Source organism: Peromyscus maniculatus, chromosome 2, assembly GCF_049852395.1.
Source record: "Peromyscus maniculatus bairdii isolate BWxNUB_F1_BW_parent chromosome 2, HU_Pman_BW_mat_3.1, whole genome shotgun sequence".
NCBI lineage: Eukaryota > Metazoa > Chordata > Mammalia > Rodentia > Cricetidae > Peromyscus > Peromyscus maniculatus.
The window spans coordinates 40,011,119-40,034,426 of record NC_134853.1 but is presented as its reverse complement, the minus strand read 5'-3'; the positions used below and the strand labels follow the sequence as shown (position 1 = coordinate 40,034,426).

General features: G+C 39.1%; 1 protein-coding gene across 9 annotated transcripts in view; it reads right to left on the bottom strand.

Moving 5' to 3' along the window:
- The window catches only part of Atp6v1h (ATPase H+ transporting V1 subunit H), a 111,289-nt gene that overhangs the window by 86,868 nt on the left and 1,113 nt on the right, over window positions 1–23,308 (bottom strand). For 6 of the 9 annotated variants that reach the window (XR_013049014.1, XR_013049016.1, XR_013049015.1 and 3 more), the window contains exons 2-7: window positions 23,145–23,288; window positions 18,922–19,024; window positions 18,106–18,195; window positions 13,928–14,041; window positions 11,532–11,636; window positions 8,148–8,201 (exon numbers count right to left, since the gene is read on the bottom strand). Coding sequence is in view for 5 of the 9 variants with exons in the window: in XM_076563985.1 (XP_076420100.1) it covers window positions 8,148–8,201; window positions 11,532–11,636; window positions 13,928–14,041; window positions 18,106–18,195; window positions 18,922–19,024; window positions 23,145–23,257 (579 nt within the window). In the remaining 4 variants the exon portion in view is untranslated. The remainder of the gene's footprint in view (window positions 1–8,147; window positions 8,202–11,531; window positions 11,637–13,927; window positions 14,042–18,105; window positions 18,196–18,921; window positions 19,025–23,144; window positions 23,289–23,308) is intronic. The other 3 variants (XR_013049017.1, XM_076563988.1, XM_076563989.1) reach the window with 1 other exon arrangement.

The following is a 23,308-nucleotide window of genomic DNA, read 5'->3' as shown; positions in this document are numbered from 1 at the left end:
ATCAGAATAATATCCGACTTCTCAATGAAGACTCTGAAAACCAGAAGGTCCTGAAGACATTATGCAGATACTAAGAGTCCACAGATGCCAGGCCTCACTACTATACCCAGCAAAACTTTCAATCACCACAGAAAACAGGATATTCCATGAAAAAAAAAAAAACAAACAGATTTACACAATACCTATCCACAAATTCAGCCTTACAGAAAGCACTAGAAGGAAAGCTCCAACCCAAGAAAGTTAGCTGCACCAATGAAAACACAGGCAATAGATAATTCCACACTAGTAAATCCCAAAGAAGGGAAACACACACACACACACACACACACACACACACACACACACACACACACACTACCACCACCACCACCAAAACCAAAAAATAACAGGAATTAACAATCACTGGTCATTATTATCCCTTAATATCAATGGACTCAATTCACCTATAAAAAGACACAGGCTAAAAGAATGGATACAAAAACAGGACCCATCCATCTGCTGCATAGAAGAAACACACCTCAACTTCAAAGACCAACATTACCTCAGAGTAAAGGGTTGGGAAAAGATTTTCCAATCAAATGGACCTAATGATAGAATTCCTGGCTACTCTCCCAGCTACGTGACTGTACGTGCGCTGTCCAGCAGCCAAGCAAGAGGCTTAGTCTTTCCAGGGCCTTATGTTCTATGTAATCCGTGCGCTGTGTGATCATGTAATCTATGTGCATGTGTAGCATAGTTTTGGTGAAGATTCTTTCACCAGCAAGGAGCAGAGTCTCTGCTAGGAAGTTCCCTTGGGAGCACAGCAGAGCAGAACAGGTTACTTCTGCTGGGAAGCTCCCTTAAGAAGGTGTGGAGTAGAAGTAACAACTTTTCGCCAAAGGCAGAGCAGATTGCTACACTTCTACAAGGATTTTCCCTTTAGAAAAGTAAAGTAGAGAGTTTCAGAAGTTGAGAAGAAACAGATACCTCTTGCTGGGATATTCTCTTAGGGTAGCAGAGCAGAAAAAGAAAACCATATGTCTGCTGGGAAGCTCCCTTAAGAGGGGGAAGGGGCAGAGCAGAGCTCAGCTGTAATGGCTCTCTCTCAGAGAGGAACAGGATCGCTACATCCTGTGGGGAGGCCATCCCCCACAGCACCCCAGTTTTAGGTATAGCCTGACTTCCCAACAAGTCAGGATACCTTTTTCCTCACAGCTGTAGGTATCCAGGACACTTCCCTTCACAGCTGTAGATAAAGCCTGACTTCTTGAGGAGTCAGGATATATTTCCCTCCAGAGCTGTAACACTTACAATAGGTGCTATGGATATAATATACATATTATATATAACAAAAGAAATGTACAGAATGTTCAAATCTAAATTATTCACAATGATCAAAAACTTCAAGTAACCAAATATTCATCAATAATACGAATATTGCTAGATGCAACATAAATGAATGTCATGATGCAATGCTGAGCAAATGAATTCAGATCCCTTTACATACAGCTCAAGATCAGACCAGACTATACCAAACCTATACTAACAGATCTCACAGTAACAATAACCTCTGAAGGAGGCCTAGTGAAAAGGCTTTAGTAGGAAAAACCAGGTTGTATAAACTCATCCCAAGGGAGTAATGGTAGCAATGTAGTTACAGACTACTTGCTTAGCATACATGAGACTCTGGTTTCATCCCCAACACCAAAGGGGGGAGGGGGATAAATACAGGAACAGGAATGAAAAGCTTTATCTCAGTATCTTGAGAAATCACTTAATTTCTTTAAAATTGTTTTATTACCAATAAAAAAATAGTGCCAGCTGTACCAAAACTAAAAATTAAAAATCTATCAACTGTAGTCAGTTTCTATAAAACACTAGATAATTTTAAGGTACACTATTATTGTCATTAGATATTCACAAACTAAAATGCATACAGCCAAGAATTTCTTAAAATAGAATTATAAAAAGAAATTCCTTTGCCAATGTCCAAAAACATATCAGGTAAGATATAGACTTCCAGACTGGTACAAAGAGAAACGCTGTCTTGAAAAGAGAGAGAGAGAGAGAGAGAGAGAGAGAGAGAGAGAGAGAGAGAGAGAGAGAGAGAGAGAGAGAGAAAGAAAGAGAAAGTTAGATACAGACTTCCAAAAAGTAATTTCACTATTACTCACCATTTAAGGTCTGCAAAAAATGCTTTCAATATAATTTGCTTAATCATACAATGTACTTATATGGGTATTAGGGATCTGTATTACAAGGAAAAAGTATTGTTGCTGCAACTAAGAAAGCATGATTTGCTTTATAAATTAATGCTTTACATACAATTCCAAAAGCATATTTGGCACATAGTAATAGGTTATCTTATTATTGTTACTGGTGCTACACTTTCAATGACACATGAGAGGAAGTCTTGTACTACTCAAATACCTTATTTCATTTTATTTTATACTGCCACAATATTTTGGAAGGCAACCCTTCCAAAAACTTGATCAGAAAAACAAAAGTTGAATACTATATCTGTATTCAATATACATACACACACACACACACACACACACACACACACACACACACACACACACATTTCAATAATCCCAATGCTTAAAAGTGTTAGCTTTGTGATAAGAACTTAAAAGAATGAAAAGCCATTTATAATTGCTCTGGATAAGAATAGTGCTCTTTCAGCCTACACAGTAAAGCAAGTATAGTGGTTCCTATTCCACCACATTCCCAGACCCATGACAGATCCTAAAACTACACAGCACTGGACCCTATGGATATGAGTTTTATTTCTTCCTATATACAGGTGCCTATAATAATTTCATTTATAATTCAGGCATAGTAAGCAATTAACACAAATGAATAGAACAATTATGACAACAGAATGAATAGAAGTTATTTAAAACATATGAGTTATTTATTTTTGTATATTCTACTTAATATGTTTAGACTATAGTCATCTAATAACTATTGGCTGTAAGTTGCTCTGGATTTCAGAGTGCCACCAGCCAGGGCAGCCTACAATTTCAGTGCTGGGTGAATAAATGAGGCAGCCCACTCATCTGCCACATGAGCAGAACTTCTGATAAAGAACTACAGCAAAGACACCCTCCACCTCTCTGTAAGACTGCAGGGACCACAGCATTCAATCAAAAACAAAGCCAAAGCAGCAAAATTGGTCACCAGGAGCAAGGACATCAGAACTGCCATAGAAATCAATGAAGAGATGTGGCCAAAAAACAAGGAAACTCAACTTGCTTGGGTTTTCTGTTTCTCATTCTAAAATGCTGCATGCTCAAACATGGGTGAACCTTAAACATACTATGCTAGATGAGGGGGGTCTGACATACTACAGGCTACAGGAAAATGTAATGGAATTCAGCTACTATCACAAAAGCTACTACTTGGAAAAGTCAAGAACTTCTCCAAAGGTCAAGCCACGGCTTAAGAAGTCTTGGTGATAATTTAGCTTTTGTATATATATTATCTGACTGCTACAGTGATGTAATGCTAGGAGTGCTTCCAAGAATTCCTAATAGTGTATTTATCTAAAATACCTATCAATCATCGAAGGCCAAAAGAAGCAACACCTGTCTCCTAGGTCAGGAGGATAGCTCATTTCTTGTTCAATTTAGGGTGAGACCCTCCTTCCTTACAGCCTTACTAATAGACTCCTAATTTCTTACCTAACCACTTCTAGGAAAGTAGACTGAGCACATAGATCCCCTTCTTGATATACTAACTGATCATTAGCTCTCAATTGACCTCCTCCTTTACCACTCTTCTTTTGGGTTGTAAAAGAAAGCCTGGTGGTCACTGCCTGAGGAAAATTCTTATCTGCCTCTATGACCCAATAAGAATTCAAGCCTGGTGACCTTGCTCTGGAGAGGATTGTTATTGCATGGGTTTATAACTGGATTCCTGAGAGACTTAGAGAGAAGTGAGAGAATAAGGAGACTGAGAGGAGGAGAGAGGGAGGAAAAAGGAGAACAATAGAACTAGATGGGTAAAAACTGCAGAGGAATGGAGTAGATGGGAAGAACTAGATTGAAGGGCTAAAAGAGAGTACTAGATCCTCCAGGCAGATCTCTGTGAGTTCAAGGCCAGCCTGGGCTACCAAGTGAACGGAAAGGCGCAAAGCTACGCAGAAAAACCCTGTCTTGAAAAAAAAAAAAAAAAAGAGTACTAGAGGAACAAGATGGAAGATAAGGAAGAGCCAGATGGGGAAGAACAAGATGAGAAAGAAGGAGATGGGAGAGGAGCTAAGATGGGAAGGAACTAGATGGATGAGAATCTAGATGGGGCAGAACTAAGATGAGAGAATTAAGATAGAACATAGAGGCGACAGCAGATAAATATAGAGAATTAAACAGAAAGGAACTAGGCTTGAGTACAGAACTGAAGCTGTGTAGATAGGATCATATCCCAGAGGAATAAAGTAGACAGACAAAGAGCATGGTGTGCTTAGATTCATTTCCCAAAAATAGTTCTCAGCATTTGTAGTTTCTCTTCAACTACAACTATATTGTTAAGGCTGGTCCTTTAATAATATATAAGACTGACACACAAAAACCAAGTCATAGTTTTATTCATATTACAATCCAGAAGAGGTGAATGAAGAACCAGAAAATAGATTAGTAGCTGCCAGGGGTTGAATGATGACAGAGTGGGGATGGAGAAAACAGCTCATATGTACAGGATAGTTCTTTGTTTCTGGAGTGCTGAGAATATTATAAACTTAGATTGTAGTAATGCCTGCACAATTCATAAATATAAACCACTGAACTGAAAATGCATGATTTATACAGTACATGGAGTATATTTCAGGAAGGTTCCCTTCACATTACATTCACACTAGTCACATGTGGCTAGTGGCTACCTCCACAGGCAGGCCAGATACACAGAAGGCCTGCATCACAAGAAGTCCTGTTAGAACTGCTCCAGAGTACCAAGAATCAAGTCAGAACAAGCAGGAAGAAAAACCTAGCAACTCTACCAAAGAAACAACATCCACCTGGGAACTAATGCTGGATTGGGTCCACAACAAACAAGGATGTGAGAAGCCATCTTCTCCTACACTCAGGTAACTGTGAACAGGCATGAAAAGGAAAAGGAGAAGCAAGCAAACAGAAATTCCCACTTTTTTTTCCAGTCTTCCAAAGCCTGGAAAGATCACAACACTCCTTGTCAGGGCTTCAGCCCAGGAGTCCATTTCCAAGGCAATGTTGCTCCTCAGAAAAGATGATCTACTGTTTGTATTAAAACCAGCAAAGAACTTAACAGACAAGGTAAAGAAACATAATCAGATGCTTCTGGTTATTTTCATAACTGTGTGAAAACGATATAACAAATTTTAAGTGAACTTCACTTACGCATTGCTAAGTGAAAATGTAACAATCAACCCCTTACTTATTGAAGATGATGGTTCTGTGAAGCCTCTGAAAGTAAGACTTGAATCATGGCTCTTATTTTACAGTGTCAACTGCTGCTTTATACTGCCCTCAAATGGCAACATTACATACTGCAGCTTACCAAACTACTTTTTCCACTGATAATTTAAAAGCTATTCAAGGGCATAATACAGACATAACAAAAGTCATTGTATGGAATGGGCTGGAGGAAAGCCTAAATATTCAATTCCAGTTCAGGTGCCTCTAGAAAAATTCCCTCAATAAACAACAATTTATTACATTAGTGTTTCTGACATCATCAACAATATGACCTTCGGCAAGATAGTGTACTTTCTTGTTCAGTCTCATAACTTTTGCATAAGATGTGACTAACACTATAACCTACACCAAATACACAAATACATACACACACACACACACACACACACACACACACACACACACACACGGCGAAGTAAATGGAAAACTAGTAACATTGGCAGTTACAGTAAGTGCTCAATAAGTACTAGCTAAGATTTGCCCATTAAAATAGGATTGAAGAAAAGGATGGCAATATTCTCAACCTGAGGTGAGGTCTGCTTTTGAAGTCAGTATCTACCTGAAAAAGAAAAGCCCTCAGGAAAAGTCATGAAAGTATGCCCAACGCTGAGGGGCACTAAAAACAAGGTGTGAAATCTTACAATTACTATTTAGAGTATGTGTGTATGAATCTACCAGATAAACCATTTATACTAATCAAATACCAGCTCAACCAATTCTGCCTTTCTAATACAATGGACAGAAAAAGAGCAAACTGGAATCTCACAAAGCTGAGCATACCTCTCCTTATGTATATGTTTAAAGAATTTCAAACGCTAAAATAAGTTTATAAATTATTCTAAAAATACCTAGAATACAACACAGTGAACTTTTCCAAACGTCATACTAGTAGAAACTCCACAAGAAATAAAGATGCCATATCAAAGGTACTTGCCAACTCTTTCATTCTAGAAACCACTTTTGACAACAGATATTTTCTTCTTTTCATAGTGATTAGCAGCCAGGTATAGAAGTCAGAACAAGCTACAAGATGTGATTCTGTATGAAGTCTTTTAATCTTTCTCTCACTTGTGAAATGGTGGATAATAGTATTTTATTGTGGGGATGACAAAAAGAATTAAAACATTAGTGGACTTAAGCTACTCACACAGTGTGTTGAGTGTAGTGGAACACTAAACAAATGGTTGCAATACATTGTCATCATCATCATCATCATCGTTGTTATTGTAGTTACTATAAAGAAACTATCATGTTCTTCCAAACATGCATAATAAAGTTATCTCATTGCTTAACTGGGAAAAGAAAGAAAGGAAGGAAGATGCCAGGGGTGGTGGTGGTAAATGACTCAGTAGCTAAGAATTCCCAGCACCCACATGGTGGCTAAGGGTCTGTAACTCCAATCCCAGAGGATCTAATGCCCTCTTCTATCCTCCCCGGCATAGATAGGGTATAGAGCCACATATGCAGGCAAAACTGCCATACACATAATAAAATAAAATAAAATTTTTAAGAAGAAATAAAGATGCCAATTTATATATTTTTTTTAACTTAACAACTAAACCCACCTGTCCACTGCTTTCTCTCCTCACTCTGGCCCCAAGAGTACTCATCTAACTCTATACCTTGTTCTGATTACACTTTGGACTCCCTTTTCTGGCTTCACACAATATTCATCACATTTTTCAACCCATGCCCCAAAGGGAAGCTTATCTGAAGCTTTTCTTTCTTTCTTTCTTTTTTTTTTTTTTTTTTTTTTTTTGCTTTGTGGAGACAGGATTTCTTTGTGTAGGCCTGGTTGACTTGGAACTTGCTCTGTAGACCAGGCTGGCCTTGAAAGATCCACCTGCCTCTGCCTCCCAAGTGCTTGGATTAAAGGTGTGCGCCACCACTGCCCAGCTGTCTACTTTCACTCTTAGACAAGCATATGGGTATATTCCATTCAGACTGTGGAAGTTACAATGATCAGTACAACTGTTATATGGTTTAAACGAAGCTTCATTTGCATCTACTTTTGTCAGCCTTTTAGTATCCCATAGACATTTCCATCACATGAAGCTGCATACACCTCCAGCTTCTCTCCTTTGTCTTGATGTTTCTGTCCTATGGCACCAACCATACCCATCCTTATTTGTCCAAATGTATGGCCAGTCCCTGAGCTACTCAAACACAGCAAAGTTAAACCATTCCCAAAAAGGAAAAATGTTAGCTAAGAACCTAAGGCCCATAGTTAATATTGACCTTTAACCACTTAAAAGTGGGAAGAGACTGGTTGAAGAAGGAGTAAAGAGGTCCATGTTGGGCCACTACATAGTCCACAGAGGCTTGAGCAGCACAGCACAACAGTGTTTTTGCGCCATCAGTCAATTGATGTATTGTTTACACCTAGGTTAGACAGATACCAGACAGTTCACAAACTAATGAATTGTGACACAAAGACATGATCAGTCTCTTGTGCCGGGTACTGAAATTCCAACTCTTGCATTGATTTGGAGCTCTCAAGTAGGATGTCCTGCAAGACAGCAACAAAGAAGGGCAGGATTTGTGTCTCCCATAAAAAGGGCAATAGAATTAGCCTCACTGTGGGTGGGTGACGCATCAGATCCAAGGATTTACATTTGGGGAACTAGCAAATACCTTCACATTTTTAAATGCCTGAGAGTCAAAACAATTTATTTTCAGAGTGTTAAGAAGCCAATTAAGAAGGAACATACTTACATCACTTGAAGAAATTGTTCCTGTTTCAACAGCAACACCGCTACCACGAAGTTTCTATTATAAAATAAATACTTATTACTTAGTTTTGTTTTTTATTTTATCCTAACTTATCAGCTTACAAAAGGAACTGGATGAATTTTATCATCATTTTCCCTAATCCTACTTTATAAAGAACATGAAGATGATATAGAAGTTATTATTTTCCTCCAGATAATCAACAGACTACTAAGAGCTGAACAGTAATCTTATAGGACAAGGTAAATTTCATAGGCGAAGCTAGCAAAAATTTCTGCTTCAATATTTACTAACAGAATGGTGTTTTCAATCAGATGACAGCCTGCACTACCATTCCAAATATTTTTGGCACAGCTTTTTAAAATGGGTGTCTAATAAATAGGAAGATAGCAACACCATCAAGTGATCTCAATATTCAACATCACAAATATTACATAAAAATTATGAAACAAAATTCAAGAGAAAACTGATAACAAATATGGGGGGGCTATTTTTTTTTTATCTATACCTATTAAGTATGAGGCAAAATTGCCACTGTAAAGTCAAAAAAATATGCAAACTAGCAACTGACTTGAGCATTTGAAAGTTTATTTTCAGTAGAAGCATGAAATTATGAACCTTTTGTGAAGGAGAAAATACTTTGGGTGGGGAAAAGGCTTTTTATATATTGGTACTATTTAAAAAAGACATTTGAGTGATCTAAGATAGCAAATAAAATTTCAAATAATCCTACCTTTCTTTAAACAAGAAATTTACAATTTAATCCTGATAAAAGGCTATAGAAGAATTTTCTGTCTGTAGCAAGAAAGCCAAAAGTGATCAGAACCAAGCAGAGGCAATGCCCAGATTCTGAGAAGCAAAGCCAGGCTGTGCTTGGGACCTTCAATAGGTGCCCTATAGCAGAAGGACTAGCAGAGGGCAGGTATCCAGCCACATCAGAAAGCCAAAGATGATGGCAGAGACGGCACACTGGAAAGAAGCAGAAAGGTCTTGAAGAACATTCTCTCAATACTAAGAAGTACAACTCCAATGAAAACTGTTCTAGTCTCTGAAATACTTCACCTACTAGTGATGAGAGACTATCTTTCCCCAACTGCAGGACACAGTTACAAGTGTGTAAACATGAAATGGATGTTAATCATTTCAGGAGTAGCAATTCATCTCTGAGGCGCATTATAAATGGTACTGCTGTGAACAAATGTCAATGGTAAACTGCCCAAGGAGTTAAGAAACTGCAGTAGTATGCAGCTTTTCCACATCAGGTTCCACTTTTTGAATTCAACTACAACTGCACCTTACAAGAAAGCTAGCATTACAAGAAAGAGACCTACAGCCAAACATGAGATGGAGCTTGGGAATCCTGTGAAAGAGGAGAAGGAAGGACTGTAGGAGCCAGAGGGGTCAAGGACACTACAAGAACACAGCCCCACAGAAGCAACTAACCAGGGCTCATAGGGTCTCAGAGAAACTGAACCAACAACCAGGGAGCCTGTATGGGTCTGACCTAGGTCCTCCACATATACTTATGTTTGTGTAGCTTGGTATTCTTATGGGACTCCTAACCATGGGAGCAGGGGCTGTCTCTTAACTCTTGCCTGCTTTTGGAGCCTTTTCTTCCTACTGGGTTGCCTTTTCCAGCCTTGATATGATGGGATGTGCCTAGTCTTATTGTAATTTGTTATGCCATTTTTGGTGATATCCCTGAGAGGCTTACTCTCTTCTGAAAGGAAACAGAGGAGGGGTGGATCTGGGGGAGAAGGAGGAGGGATAAGGAGGTAGCGGGTAGGAGTGGAGGAAGGGGAAAACTACAGTCAGGATATAATAATACATGAGAGAAGAATAAATAGAAAAAGAAAAAAAGCTAGCATTAAAGCAGAATAGATTCATTTAAAAGGATGCTTGATTTAAAATGTAAAAAAAAAAAGGGGGGGGAATGTTTCCTATCTACAAAATGAAGTATTCTGATTCCAAATGATCTACATCTAAAAACCTAAAATTTCATCTCCATACACCCATTTTCATGTTTGAAATACTTTTTAAGTATCTTACAAACTCAGTAAAACCTACAGCTTATGCTGACGTAAAGAATAATTTCAATCAAAACATTCTCTATAGAACTATAAAGGGCAATTAGCCCCCAAAAGGCAGGCAGTAAGACAAAAAAGTAAATCTAAGCAAAATTTCAGGTGTCTCTCACACCTTAAGTTAAAATCTATTAAATTAATATATATTTGTAACCTAACATTGACAATACAGTAACTGTCAATGTTACTTTGGCTGGTTTAGTTCCTCCGTGTCACCCACGCTCTGTTCTGCCTTTTCTTCTTCAGAATACTCTTCCCCAGCCAACCTCTATTTCCTTCCTTTTATGAGCATTAGTCCCACCAAACTTCCAACTGAACATCTAACAATCACTGAAAGAAACATTTCATCTTAAATGTCCTATTTTTGCCCCCTTCTAAAGAGGCACAAAGATAACTGTAATTTTCCCAGATATTACATAAGCACGCTCTTTTCTCCATAAAGACACAGAGCTAGAGAAACCTGAAAGCAACCCAGATGACCAGTCTCAATTTGTACCCAAATGCTTAATCCCACGGTTTCGTATGATGCTGTCGGAATGAGACACTTCGTAAGACAGGACTGTATGACAGTTGGATTGGGCAATCCCAGACTTGCCCAAGGACAATTGGAAGCCTGGTCCAAACTCTTGGCCAAGACAAGGACAAGCACATTGACTTATGGTCTATAATGCATTGCTTGCAGTTTGAAACTTCCTGGGTAGCACGCAAGACCAGTTTGTTTATTGTATAACCAGTTAAACAAGGTAGCCTAGTTAGGCGATCAAAAGGGCATAAGAGACCTCACTAGAAAACCTCCAGAGATCTCTCCCCAAAACCAGCATTTCTCATACAAATGTTGATGGTTCAAATACACAGGCGAAGGCAGAAGCTACACCTGGAAGTCTCTGACCCCAGAGCCTGTTAACATGTGTCTCCCAGTGTACCATTTGTTTCCTATACAGAAACTTTCAGTGAGCACTCACGGAGCTGCCTCCTGCAGGTACCTTCAGTTCTCTGATTGTGTGATCCTGTAGCTGCCTAGAAGGAAGGTAAGTCCCTGACTGCTCAAAAACAAGGGCAGAAAACCACAAGTGGCAGAGAAGACAGAAGGTTTGAGTTGTAGCCAGTTAAAGAACAGTGAAGCATGCCATCACATCAGCAGTAGCTAGGCTTACTTAGCAAGTACAAAGCGGAGTTACTTTAATAAAATACCTTTTGTAATTTAACGTATTTACCATAAATAACATAGGAGAACATGGATACTAATATTACATTTCTTTTGGATACTAAAAGAAATTTCTGTTACCTGTGAACTCAGCTGAGTTTTTATCCAGTTGAAATAGTAATTTAAGTCACTGCCTTCCATCAATTCTTTCCCCCAAGCTGCTAACTTGGCAATAATTCTTGCTGCCTGAAAATGAATAAGAAACACATCTGAATACCAGTCTCATCCTATACCTTAAGAGCAACCCCCCATCTCTTTGCTGAGTTGTTTTCCTAACACTCAATTCTGGGGGGTGGGGTGACAGTGGGGTTGATTCATTTCTTAAAACTTACTTTAAAACAAAAACATCAACACTCTATTTTAAAATATTTCCTTTAAAATGAACAAAACTTTGCTTCTGTGCTTTAAGAAACTACATAGCATTCCTTAGATTATTTTGCATTTCAAAATAAGATTTGGAGCCAAGGAAGTGACATGCCTATATAATCCCAGCACTTCAGTATTGGAGAGTCTGAGACAGGAGAATCAAACATTTGAGACTAGCATTGGCTACATAGTTAAGAACTTGTCATTTAAAAGAAAAAAATAATAATAAGATTGGGGATTCATTTTAATTCTAGCACAGCTTTCCTAAAACACAGTTGAAGGCTGGTAAAATATCTTAGAAGGTAATGGTGCTTACTAACAATCCTTACAATTGAATCCAATCCTCAAAACTCATGTGGCAAGAGAGAACCAACTGTCAGAAGTTCTCCTCTGACCTTCATTTGCACTGTGGCACATGAGCCATACAATAAATAAATAAAGTCAACTGACTTAAAAGGATTTCTATTTGGAACCCAGGGGCTGAAAATATATTAGCAGCACATGCACAAGCAAATAGGAAATGACCAGGAATGCCACCTGACATTTATACCCCAGCATAAGTTGGGCGTAACCACAACAGTGAATAATCCAACAACAGCTTGACCTTCCATTTGAAAACTTAACTAAAAGCAATTTAAGTTAAGAAGATCATTTAGGGGCTCCAGAAATACAATTCAATTGGTAAAGTACTTGCCTAGCATTCAGGAAGCCCTACATCTCGTATCATAAAATGGGTGTGGGAGCAGACCCCTGGTCTGGGGAGATGGGGGCAGGAAGATTAGTTGTTCAAGATAATTTGCAGCTACTTAGATAGGTGGAGGCCAGCCTGGGCTCCATGAGACTCAAGTCTTTAAAATTAAACAAAACAAAACAGAAAAAAAAAAATTATCTGGGGTCTGGGAACATAGCTCAACGGTAGAACACTTGCCTAGTATGTGCCAGGCCCCAGAAAGACAACATCAAAAAAGCTGATCTGGCTATGTCTTTATTATTAATAATGATACTCTAACTAGACCTATATCAACTTATAACACTAAGAAACACTAGAAAACGAGGCACTGGAAACAAGCCTCTACAAGTGGAAAGAGGAAAATAAATTAATTGGTTTTTTAAACATTATTTCTAGAAGTTGTAGCTTTCTTGTGACTCTGCTTCTTGGAACTTTTTTTTAAACAAATGTCTGTAACATATAAGTTATGAGTAGACAAACATGCAAATCTAATTGCATGTGGAAAAAATGGGTAGGAAAAGAATACACTTGTATGGAAATGGAAGACATTTACTAAGGCTCTGGCAGCCCACTCTACGATGGAAACAGGTGGTTTGCTTGTGCAAAGACCCATTCCCTCAGCCTCTTTCTCATCTTTACACTGACACTATGAAAGATTCTTCAGTGTTGGGGTTCCAACAATAGCTCTTAAATCAAGTTTCAAGATATTAAAAATAACCAATTAAAATAAAACAGTAGTTATTTCAAAACAAAATTTCATTTCTACATAGTAAAATGTGATTTTCTTGTCGTAGGCAATCGAGCTGTTTGCACATGTAAACTCACCACTTACACTGAAGCTAATGAATGCATTCATCTATAAAATTTTACAACTGCATCAGACCAACACTAACTAGCTCCTTTACTTCAACAGCCTTCTTTATTCAGCACTGTTAAGGAAAGTAGCCATTCCTCTAGGAACAGGCAAGTTATCATGTCACAATCAACCTGGGTTTGTCTCTTCTGTACACCAGTTTAAAAAATAAACTCCCTTCTTATATGGTGCATGTGTATTGTGGTTTGAATATGAAATGTTTCCCACAGGCTCATGTGTTGAGCACCTGGTCCCAGCTGGTTGTACCATTTAGGAAGTTCTAAAACCTTTACGTGTCTCACTGGGAGGGGGAGAAGTCACTGAGGGTAGGCTTCAAGTTTTATAACATGGCCCACCTTCCTACCACAGAGCCACTTGCCTTGACCACCATGATGGGTAACAATTCCTTAGAACTCTGAGCTGAAAAAAACCTCTTCTCTCTGATGCTGCTTCTTGTCAGTTATTTTGTCACAGTGATCAAAAAAGAACAAAATATACTTAAAGCAATGTGATCAACTCAAAATTTACCATATGAACAGTAAAGGGATCCTGGCGATTCAACATTGGCAGAAAGTATGGCCAGGCAGTGCTCTTGCTTCGTTTTGCATATTCAAAGAAAATGCTGACACGCTGGTGGTTTTCCTAAAAGAAAAACAAGAACATAATAATTGTATACTGCTTCTCACCCACTTATTGCATATCCCATTAAGATATATGTTCAGCCAAATTTCTACATAACCAAAATTCCTCTGGAAATCCTCCAACCCTTGAAAACCCCCTAGTCTTGCAGTTTGGGGGTGGGGGGTGTATATAAACACCACCATCTTCTATGTTCCATGCTATTTTCTCAAACCCCAATTTAGTGAGATAGCTCTGTCTGACAGAAAATAAAGCTTGCATAATTTGGCCAAAGTTTGGGTAATGTTCTTTACTCTCGTTCAGTGGGATTAATAGGATCACAAGGACTATAATTTATATTTTTTTCTCAGCTCTCAACACTGTCCTGACATTTCTAACTCCATCAAAGTATGAACAATCTGGCTGTTAAACAAAAGAAATAGAAAGTGGGAAGAGAATAAAACACCCAAAGTTAAGTACAGACTCAGAAATTCAAGACCAGCTTGGGCAACACAGTGTAAGATGCAATCTAAAAAAAGAGGCCACACTTGATGGTACACACCTATAATCCCCTGGGGATAAAGCTTCGAGAGCTTAGGTTTGAGCCAAGCTGGGCCACAAAGGTTTGAGGACAGCTTGGCCTCCATAGCAAGGCCCCAATGGAATGGAGGAAGGGAAGGCAAAAGAAAGAAGAAGAGGTAGGAAGGGAGAGGAGGAAGAAATAAAGGAAACAAGGAAGATGAAGAAGGGAGAACGAGAGGGAAAAGAAAAGAAAAAAAACAAGGCTTGAGAGCATAGATCCATCGTAGAACCCTTGCTTAGCATGTATGAAGCCCTGGGTTCAATCTCCAGCCACATAAAAAAATAAAAATAAGTTGTAGGGTGCTTATCAGAGTCTAGATGAAACTTATTAGTAATAGTCATAAATGAAGACTGCTTAATAGATCTACTAAAAGAAACAGATAGAGTAGTTAGTTAATGTTATTTGTTAAATGGCGCAGTGTTATTCATTAAGTGATTGCTGTTTACTGTGTGAGAAAAGCCATTATAAGAGTTTAAGGAAAGGGAACAGAAGTGTTGTGCATAGGCCTATGGAATGACCATGCAAGACGAAGGGGGAGGAATAGGTGAAACCCGCTTCTATAGGTACACGCCCCCATGCACATGTGCATATGGGCTTATGTAGCTACACCACGCATGTGCATAGATTGCGTGACCATGCTGCTCACAGATTACAAGATCACAAAGCACACAGATTATGTAAGACATAAGGCCCTAGGATGACAAAGCATCTTGCCTGGCTACTGGACAGGGAACACATCGTCATGTAGCTGGGTGAGTGGCTAGGAATTCTAACAGTTAACATATATGAGACCTGAAGAAGGAAGGGAAAAGTAAAACATGTTCAACTTGCAAAAGCAAGACCCAAGTCCATAATGCACATAAGAGATGAACCTAAAATAAAATTGTTCACCTGAAGCAGTGAGAAGCAAAGTGTAGGAAAAGCTATGAAGCCAAATCTTGTGACTCAGGCATGTAATCCAGCTAACTATTCATGAGGCTAAGACTGAAGGGTCACAAGTTCAAGGCCTGCCTAAGCATACAATGAGTTCAAGGTCAGTCTAAGCAACTTAATAAGATTCTGTCTCAAAACAAAAAGTATAACCTAAAGGGTGTGTGTGTGTGTGTGTGTGTGTGTGTGTGTGTGTGTGTGTGTGTTTGTGTGTGTGTGTGTGTAAATACACCTCATGATAAATTGCTTGCCTAGCCCTAGGTTCAATTCTCAGTACCACAAAAAAATATGCAAAGAAGAAAGAGAGGGGAGTTGGGAGCGAGTAAGGGATAGAAAAGTAGAAAGGGGGAAGGAAAAAAGGAGTGGGAAAGGAAGAGGGGAAATAGGGAGGGGGAAGAGAGATAGGGACAGGGAGATAGGGAGGGGGAAAGAGAGAGGGACAGGGAAAGGAAGAGGGAGATAGGGAGGGAGGAAGAGGGACAGAGACAGACTGACTGACTTTAGGGTGGCCAAGATGACAGACACACAGTTATAATCCCAGCATTCAGAAGACTAAGAAGAACTAGAGTTTAAAGTCATCCTGGGTTATGGAAGCAAGATCTTGTCTCAAGAAAACAAAACAAGAAAGTAATCAAACTAGACCATCTAAGATCCAGAGATGTCTGGTTCACTCCTGTAATCTCAGTATTTGGAATGCTGAGCAGAGGACTGCCATGAGTTCAAGGCAACACAGTGAATTGCAGACCAGAGACACAAAAAGAAATCCTGTCTTAAAAAGCCCAACAATTAACAAGAAAATTAGAGTACAAAATAAATTTTTACCATGCAAAACAATAGCATAAGCATAGACAAAATACAAACTGGGAAAAACTGTACTATATATACAGGTATACCTTTCAAGGGTTTATAATGAACTCTTCAAGTTTAAGAAGAAAAAAAAGACTTAAGGCTGCAGAGATAAGTGTGAATGGAAGGCAAAGGTGATAAACCAAGGTTACAGACAATTCTAAGTGCAAGCTGTCTATATAGGGCTAACTTTCTGGAAACATGCTAAGTTTCATACTCTCAAAATTCATGAAATACACAAGGATTAGAGGAAAGTGAGGTAGGATGTAAATAGAATCAAATAACTCTATTCAGAAAAATAATAATACACCTAGTCTAAAAGAAACTTTACCACAACACTCTGACAACACACTTCATGTTAAACACAAAGACCTGCAAATACTGAACTCTAGGTAATAAGCTTGAGCTTCAATGTATATAGGGATCAGTAACTCTAAAATTACTTTCTGAGTATTATGGGCATAACAAGTAAATCCATAAACTGAGAAGAGAAGCACAATGTTGCTGCCTCACTAGAGTTACAAATAGGAGCAAAACTCTAGTGTTGATGTGAAAATAAAGGAGGCATCTATAAATGATAAACTATGAGTTCACACTGGTATTTGTCTAACAACAAAGGACACAGGTGTTTCATATGTATACATGTACCTAACAGTACAGTCTACACACCAACTCAAATGCTTCCTGTGCCACATCCAGTCCCACACAATAACCAAGGGAGATCATAACATCCCTGCCTTCCTTAACCTTCCTGTCTTAAAGACTAAGTGTGCAGAGAGATGAGACCGTTATGAGACAGGACTGCATCAACCCAGGATTGTTATTATAAAATAATTATCTCCCTAAAAACCTGGTGGCCCCCAGCAACTGAGCCATTCTTCCTAATTTATATATCCCTAATAATGGCCACTATACATGTCAGAAACTAGGCCATGAGTGTGCAGGATTTTTCCTTATAAACTGGCAAGAGTAGTCTTTAAGGGCCCAGACTATCACTTTTCTCCCAGTGTCTCTTCTCCTCCCCCAGTTCTAGGAGGGGAAAGTTGAACCTAGGTCCTTCCACAGGCTAAAGAAGCCCTTTACAAGTGGGCTAAATCCCCAAGCCTCTTCACATCTCTTGAGACACAGACAGGCACTAGCTTCAACAGCTGAAGGACCCATCTCACAAACCCTGCTCTACAAATTAAGCCAATATTAAAAATTATTATTAGGCCCTTCTGAACTCACAGGCAATTAAAGCAGTAATCAGAATGTTATGCAGCTGACAGTTTCCGATTATACGCAAAACTGTCCCAAAGGAACTGAAGCCCTCTTCCTGTTCCTGGCCTGGAACAAACAGCATCAAAAGCTGGTGGTGACGGAAAGAGAAGGAGCCTCAGGGTTTCAGTAGATTGTGTTGGTGTTCAATCAAGAGGTAGGCCTGGGCTATATGTACATCAGCGGAGGACTTGCCTTGCATGCATGAGGCTCTAGGTTCAATCCCCAGTTCAACCAAAAAGAAAGGGAAAAAAAAACTTTTAGCTAATTTCAGGAAAATACAAGTGGAATTCCTTGGTATTGTGAAAATGGAAATCAACTTTGTGTAAGTACTTCCACCATTAACACTACTAGTAAAGTAAGAAAATGTGCCATGCTCTAGAAGAGAATCACTAAGTGAAACCTTCCAAAACTGCTGTTACTGTAAAGTATGAAACAGCAAAGTCCTCAAAGGTATTAGGAATATACGTACCTGCAGCATATCATCAACCATGGTTAGTATGTACTGCACTGTCTGTTCTTTGGAGATGTGTGTCATCAGATTTATAAATGTTTTAGCACACTGCAAAACACAAAATTAATGTTATTGTTCTCTTCTTTTTTTTAAATTTTGAAGCAGGGTTTCAGCATGTAGCCTTCACTGTCCTGTCCTCACTGTGTAGGACAGACTGGTCACAAGCTCACAAGAGATTCCCCTGCCTCTGCCTCCCAAGTATTGGGGTTAAAGACATATACTACCACACCAGCACATTATTTTCATTTGTCATAATTTTAATGGAAACATTAAACATCATTATGATGAGACCTGAGAACTTTAGCATGACTTATATCAGATTTTTGACTGTTTTCTAGTGGTAAGCTTTAAAATAGTTACTGTTTTTAAATACACTCACCTAGCAATTATTACTCTTGATTACTCAGGACAGTATAACACTTTATAGACAATTAAAAACTAAAAATGATTTTTAAATATTACTTACTCATTTTTTTAGACTAACATGGATATAGCTCACTGATAGAGCACTTGCTTAGCAAGCCAAAAACCCATGGATTTTATCCCTACCATGGAAGAAGTACTGTTATTACTAATATTAGTGTGAGTAACATATGTACAGTATAATACTAAAGGTTTCCTAGCATTTTAATTTTTATGTTGCAGTTTGAGGCTAGAGGTTGAATCCATGGTCTTCTTCTACATACTCTACCACTTCAGCTACACCTCAGCCCTTTCCAGACTTTGTAATGACAGGGAAACAAGTGCTTATTATAAAATAAATGTAAGGATCACCTGGCTGCCTTCACTCTGAAGCATCTCTTGCTTCTCCTCAGAACTTCTTTTCATTTCATACCTTTGAATAAATTCACAATCTTCAGCAGAAATCATCTGCCCCCTAGGAAACAAGAACAATTAATCTATTCAGTAAGTACCAAGCAGCCATTGTGAGTGACACAGAAATTCCTAATACTTTTCCTTTCTCCTTGTAAGCTCAAGAAAATTATATGCCATTGTTTTGTACTAGGTTCCTGCATGTGGACCCTGAAGAACTAAAGAGTCTAACACAACCAGAAAAGATAGCAGACTAATTTCCCCAACGGTGTAGTTTCAATGAACATAATAAGGAGCATCCTATGCTTAAATGCTAATCAAAAAATCACACCTGACTAACCTAACCATAACCAATTCTGCTATTCTGGCTTTCCATCCCCATCTTACAACAGTAACTCAGAATGAGGACTGAACTTTCTGACCTTCATTTCTGCTTTTCTTGCCTTTCTATTAAACTCCTCTGGTTGGCCCATCAGAAAACACTGCATTTTGTGGAATAGTATTGTCTGACTGTAGAAATGCAAAGAAAACGAAGTAACATCTTATAATTTGTTGAAAATTGTCTTTTGATAGTTATAAACAATAATGCTAAGAGCCTTGTCATCATTCAAAAGTTTAGCTCTAACACTATTTTATCTAAGCAAAATAGGAACAATAACCACATGACTTTCGAAGGACTGTATAAAGGGCAAAAGTACATAATCCAAGACACAGTTAATACAGCACCTTACCCACTGTAAGGATTCAATAAAATGTCACCTCTTGCTTTTATTCAAAGTCTCCTTAATTCCTCTCTACCCCAAGCCCAACATATTTACTTGGCCTTCAAATTCATTATACCCAAAAACGTCATAGTGACATTCTACAGTCATTTCCTGACATATTTTGTCTTCCAATCGAGAATATGGTTATCCTCCCTCTCTTTGAAAAGAAACCTCTCCTTAGCCAGGCATAGTGACACACGCCTTTAATGCCAGTCCTGGTAGGCAGAGGCAGTATGGTCTATATAATGAGTTTCAGGACAGCCAGAACTGCACAGTAAGACCCTGTCTTGAAAAAGAAGCAAAAAAAAAAGGGGGGGGGAGGGAGAAAAGAAAAATAACCTCTCCACTCTGACCTCTGTCCTTCACGGAGTCATCCCACTTCCTGTTCTCCTCCCAGTGGAGGTTCTTCACCACTGGCTTTTTGTTCTTCACAGTTTGCATCCAATGATTAATCCTTGAAATTCTGCTTTTCTTCCTCAACTCCTTTCTTCCAGAGATTCAAGACAAGAGAGTCCAATCTTTCTCTCTCCACTAAATCATCTCCAGCTATCTCTTATTTCCAAGTAGAAAAAAGTTCAACATCATCACCACTGAACCTGTCATCTGCTATTCCAAGTTGGCTTAACCTTCCAGCTGCTCCATTCATCAAGGACTCAGGTATGTCACAATAACCACCACCACCCTCAAATCCTAAGGTCTAAATCCAGACCCTCCTTGATAAGACATAACAGCAGAACAGCCCTTCAAGTGTCCATATGACTCACTTCAGAACACATACATCCCCTAAAAGAAACTGAACCACAAGCTACTTGAAGCCTCCATATGCACCCACATTCAAGCCTGAGCTCTCTAAGCAGGGCTCCCTGCACTGCAGTCTCTATTCCTTCCCCTTAGATAACTACTGTGAGACTTTTCATGTGCTTTGTCAAGACTTCCCCAATGCTCCTAGACTGCTGTTTCTTCCTTCTTAGTTATATACCTCCATTTGCTTTATATCTATGTATGCGTGCATATATGTGTCACATGTCTTCATTTAATACTTACATAGTTTATTATTTAATTCATCAAAGATCTGTTTCTTCATTAGGCATTAGGAATTTAAAAGCAAGGTTAGAGTATTATGATTCTTGTATCCTCAACACATACTTTTGCTGATTTCTGTCTGACTAGGCCAAACTCATTCCCACTGTTTTTGTTTGGTTTTTGTACTGCCTAGTTTAGTAAAAGCTTAATCAAACACAAATACATTTTTGAATATTGTATTTTCATGGCATGTTGAAGGGCAAACACATACTGAATGACCTTTTGGTACCAGGTAACTCTCCCACAGGTTTATATGTCCTCTGTAGATGTCTAATCCACTGGTCAGATCCACTGATGATGTATGTCATGGTCAGCCTGTAACTGCTCTTTCAGGAAAGAATACCCACTAGTGTCCCACATCAGAAGGCTCAAGAACAGACATTTGGTTATATATGGTGAATATTTGCACATAAACATGCAGAGCAAAGGGGGTTTATAAAAGGAATCTATAACACAGATAATAAAATGAAGTTCAGAACTAGGAAAAAGGAAAATAAGATGTATGTAGCACCAAGGCCTCAGGACTGGAAAAGTACACAACTGAAAAATCCCCATGTAACTCAAAGCACTCCACAGCCAAGCCAGAGAAAGTTCTGCTGCACTGCCAGTGCTTTATGATCAACACTCTTCTGTTTGCACTACAAACAGAGCCAGGCTCTGCAACCACGAAACTCCTTGTCCTCTAATCTAAGACTTTCTGGACTAAAGAAATCAGGAGCTCAGAGGATTTAAATAATTTCACATTGATGAGCGTGGAAAACATCACTAAGTCTTTTCTCCAACCATCCTCTGGCGACTGGCCTCACAACAGCCCACGTCCTCAAAATAGGAATTTAGAAGTCATCCTAGACATCTTTTGCCCATACACATTAAACTGAGCACTAACTTTCTCAAATGTGCCCAGTTCTGACCACTCCAACAACCTTAACACTACCACTATGTAGATTCTATATAAGATTCTCCCTGTGTCTAAGCTACTTCCCTTCCCCACCAAGCAGTGAACTAGGTCATCTACTGCAGGCCAAGAACCTCAGCAGCCTTAGCAGTGCTTTTCAGGAGAACGGGCATTTGGGTTCTCCTGGTGGTACTGTGTATCCCACATTCACACCCACTGTACAAGTACTCTACCACTGAGCTCCTCCAGCTCCAAGAGTAAATAGATATTAAACTCTGTTCCTTGTACTCCATGAGGATAGGGACTGTTTTGAAAAAGGAAACACTAGAACACAAACTGCCATCTACAATCAACTATCACTTTCATGAGTTGCACATATTGACCCTCTTAGACTTCAAATATATTGTGGGTTTCATGGCTTAAGAATCATCTTGAAAAGCACCAAGTGGCAGGAACAGGCCCAACTCCTCCCAAGGGCACAGAGGTACCCCTGTCTTGCTGTGAGCTTCAGCTCTCACCACTGCTTGCCTCCAAACTATAAATAACTTCCAGCACAATCATTGCCTTTAAGACAGTGTCTGTTGTATCTGGACAAGTCCTCTTCTTTGCCATATGGTCAAATAGCATTCCTCCTTGAATTAACTAAGTTGAAGGATCACCGCTTCAGGTAACTTCAGATGGTAGAATTAGCTACCCTTTCCTGTACACTCACAAGCCCTTGAACGGCTTCCTACCATCGCCACTAACAATGAAGTAAAGGTCTGTTCTGATACTATGAGTTCCTTTTGAGACACTACTTTATGTAACCTTTGTGTAGACAAGAAAAATAAATTAGCAACAGACTGCTCAATTGATTTTTCAATGTGCATATCCAAATCTGATCCTCAGAAATTCAGTTATAAATATGCCAAAATAAACCCACATGAAATAAAAGACAATAATAAAATATCATCAAGAATAATTGAGGACCAGTGAGATGTCTCAGAGGGTAAAGGCACCTGCCACTCAAGCCTGGCAACCTGGGTTTGATCCCTAGTACCTGACAGGAGAGAACCAGTTCTCATACAGTTATCCTCTGACCTGCAAAGGTCAGCACACAGATGGTGTTTTAAACCATCTGTAACTCCAGTTCCAGGGTATCTGAGACCTACCTTCCTCTAATCTCTGAAGGCACCAGCATGCATGTGGTACACATACATACATGCAGGCAAAACAGTCATGCACACAAAATAAAATAAAATAACCACCATAATAATAGTAACTGCTCTACTTCCCCCAAGCTGCTCCTACCACACCAGGAGGCTCCAGCTATCTGTCGAGAGGAGGAAATGTTTCTTCCACAATTAGTATTTTTCCAGTATTTCTCTCATAGAAGCATGACCATGAAAAAGGCTGATGTAAAAGCACATGACATTCATGATTCACAGCAAACCGGTACTTACTGAAGATAAGACTGCCAGTTCACTTTGTTGGCACGAACTTCGGCAGCCTTAGCTGCAATGATGTTAGTTGGGACAGCAGCATCCACAGCACCTCGAATGTCCATTTTGGTCATCTAATATGATAGTGAATGTTTCTCCACAGATCTTCAGTTTACGGTCAAGAT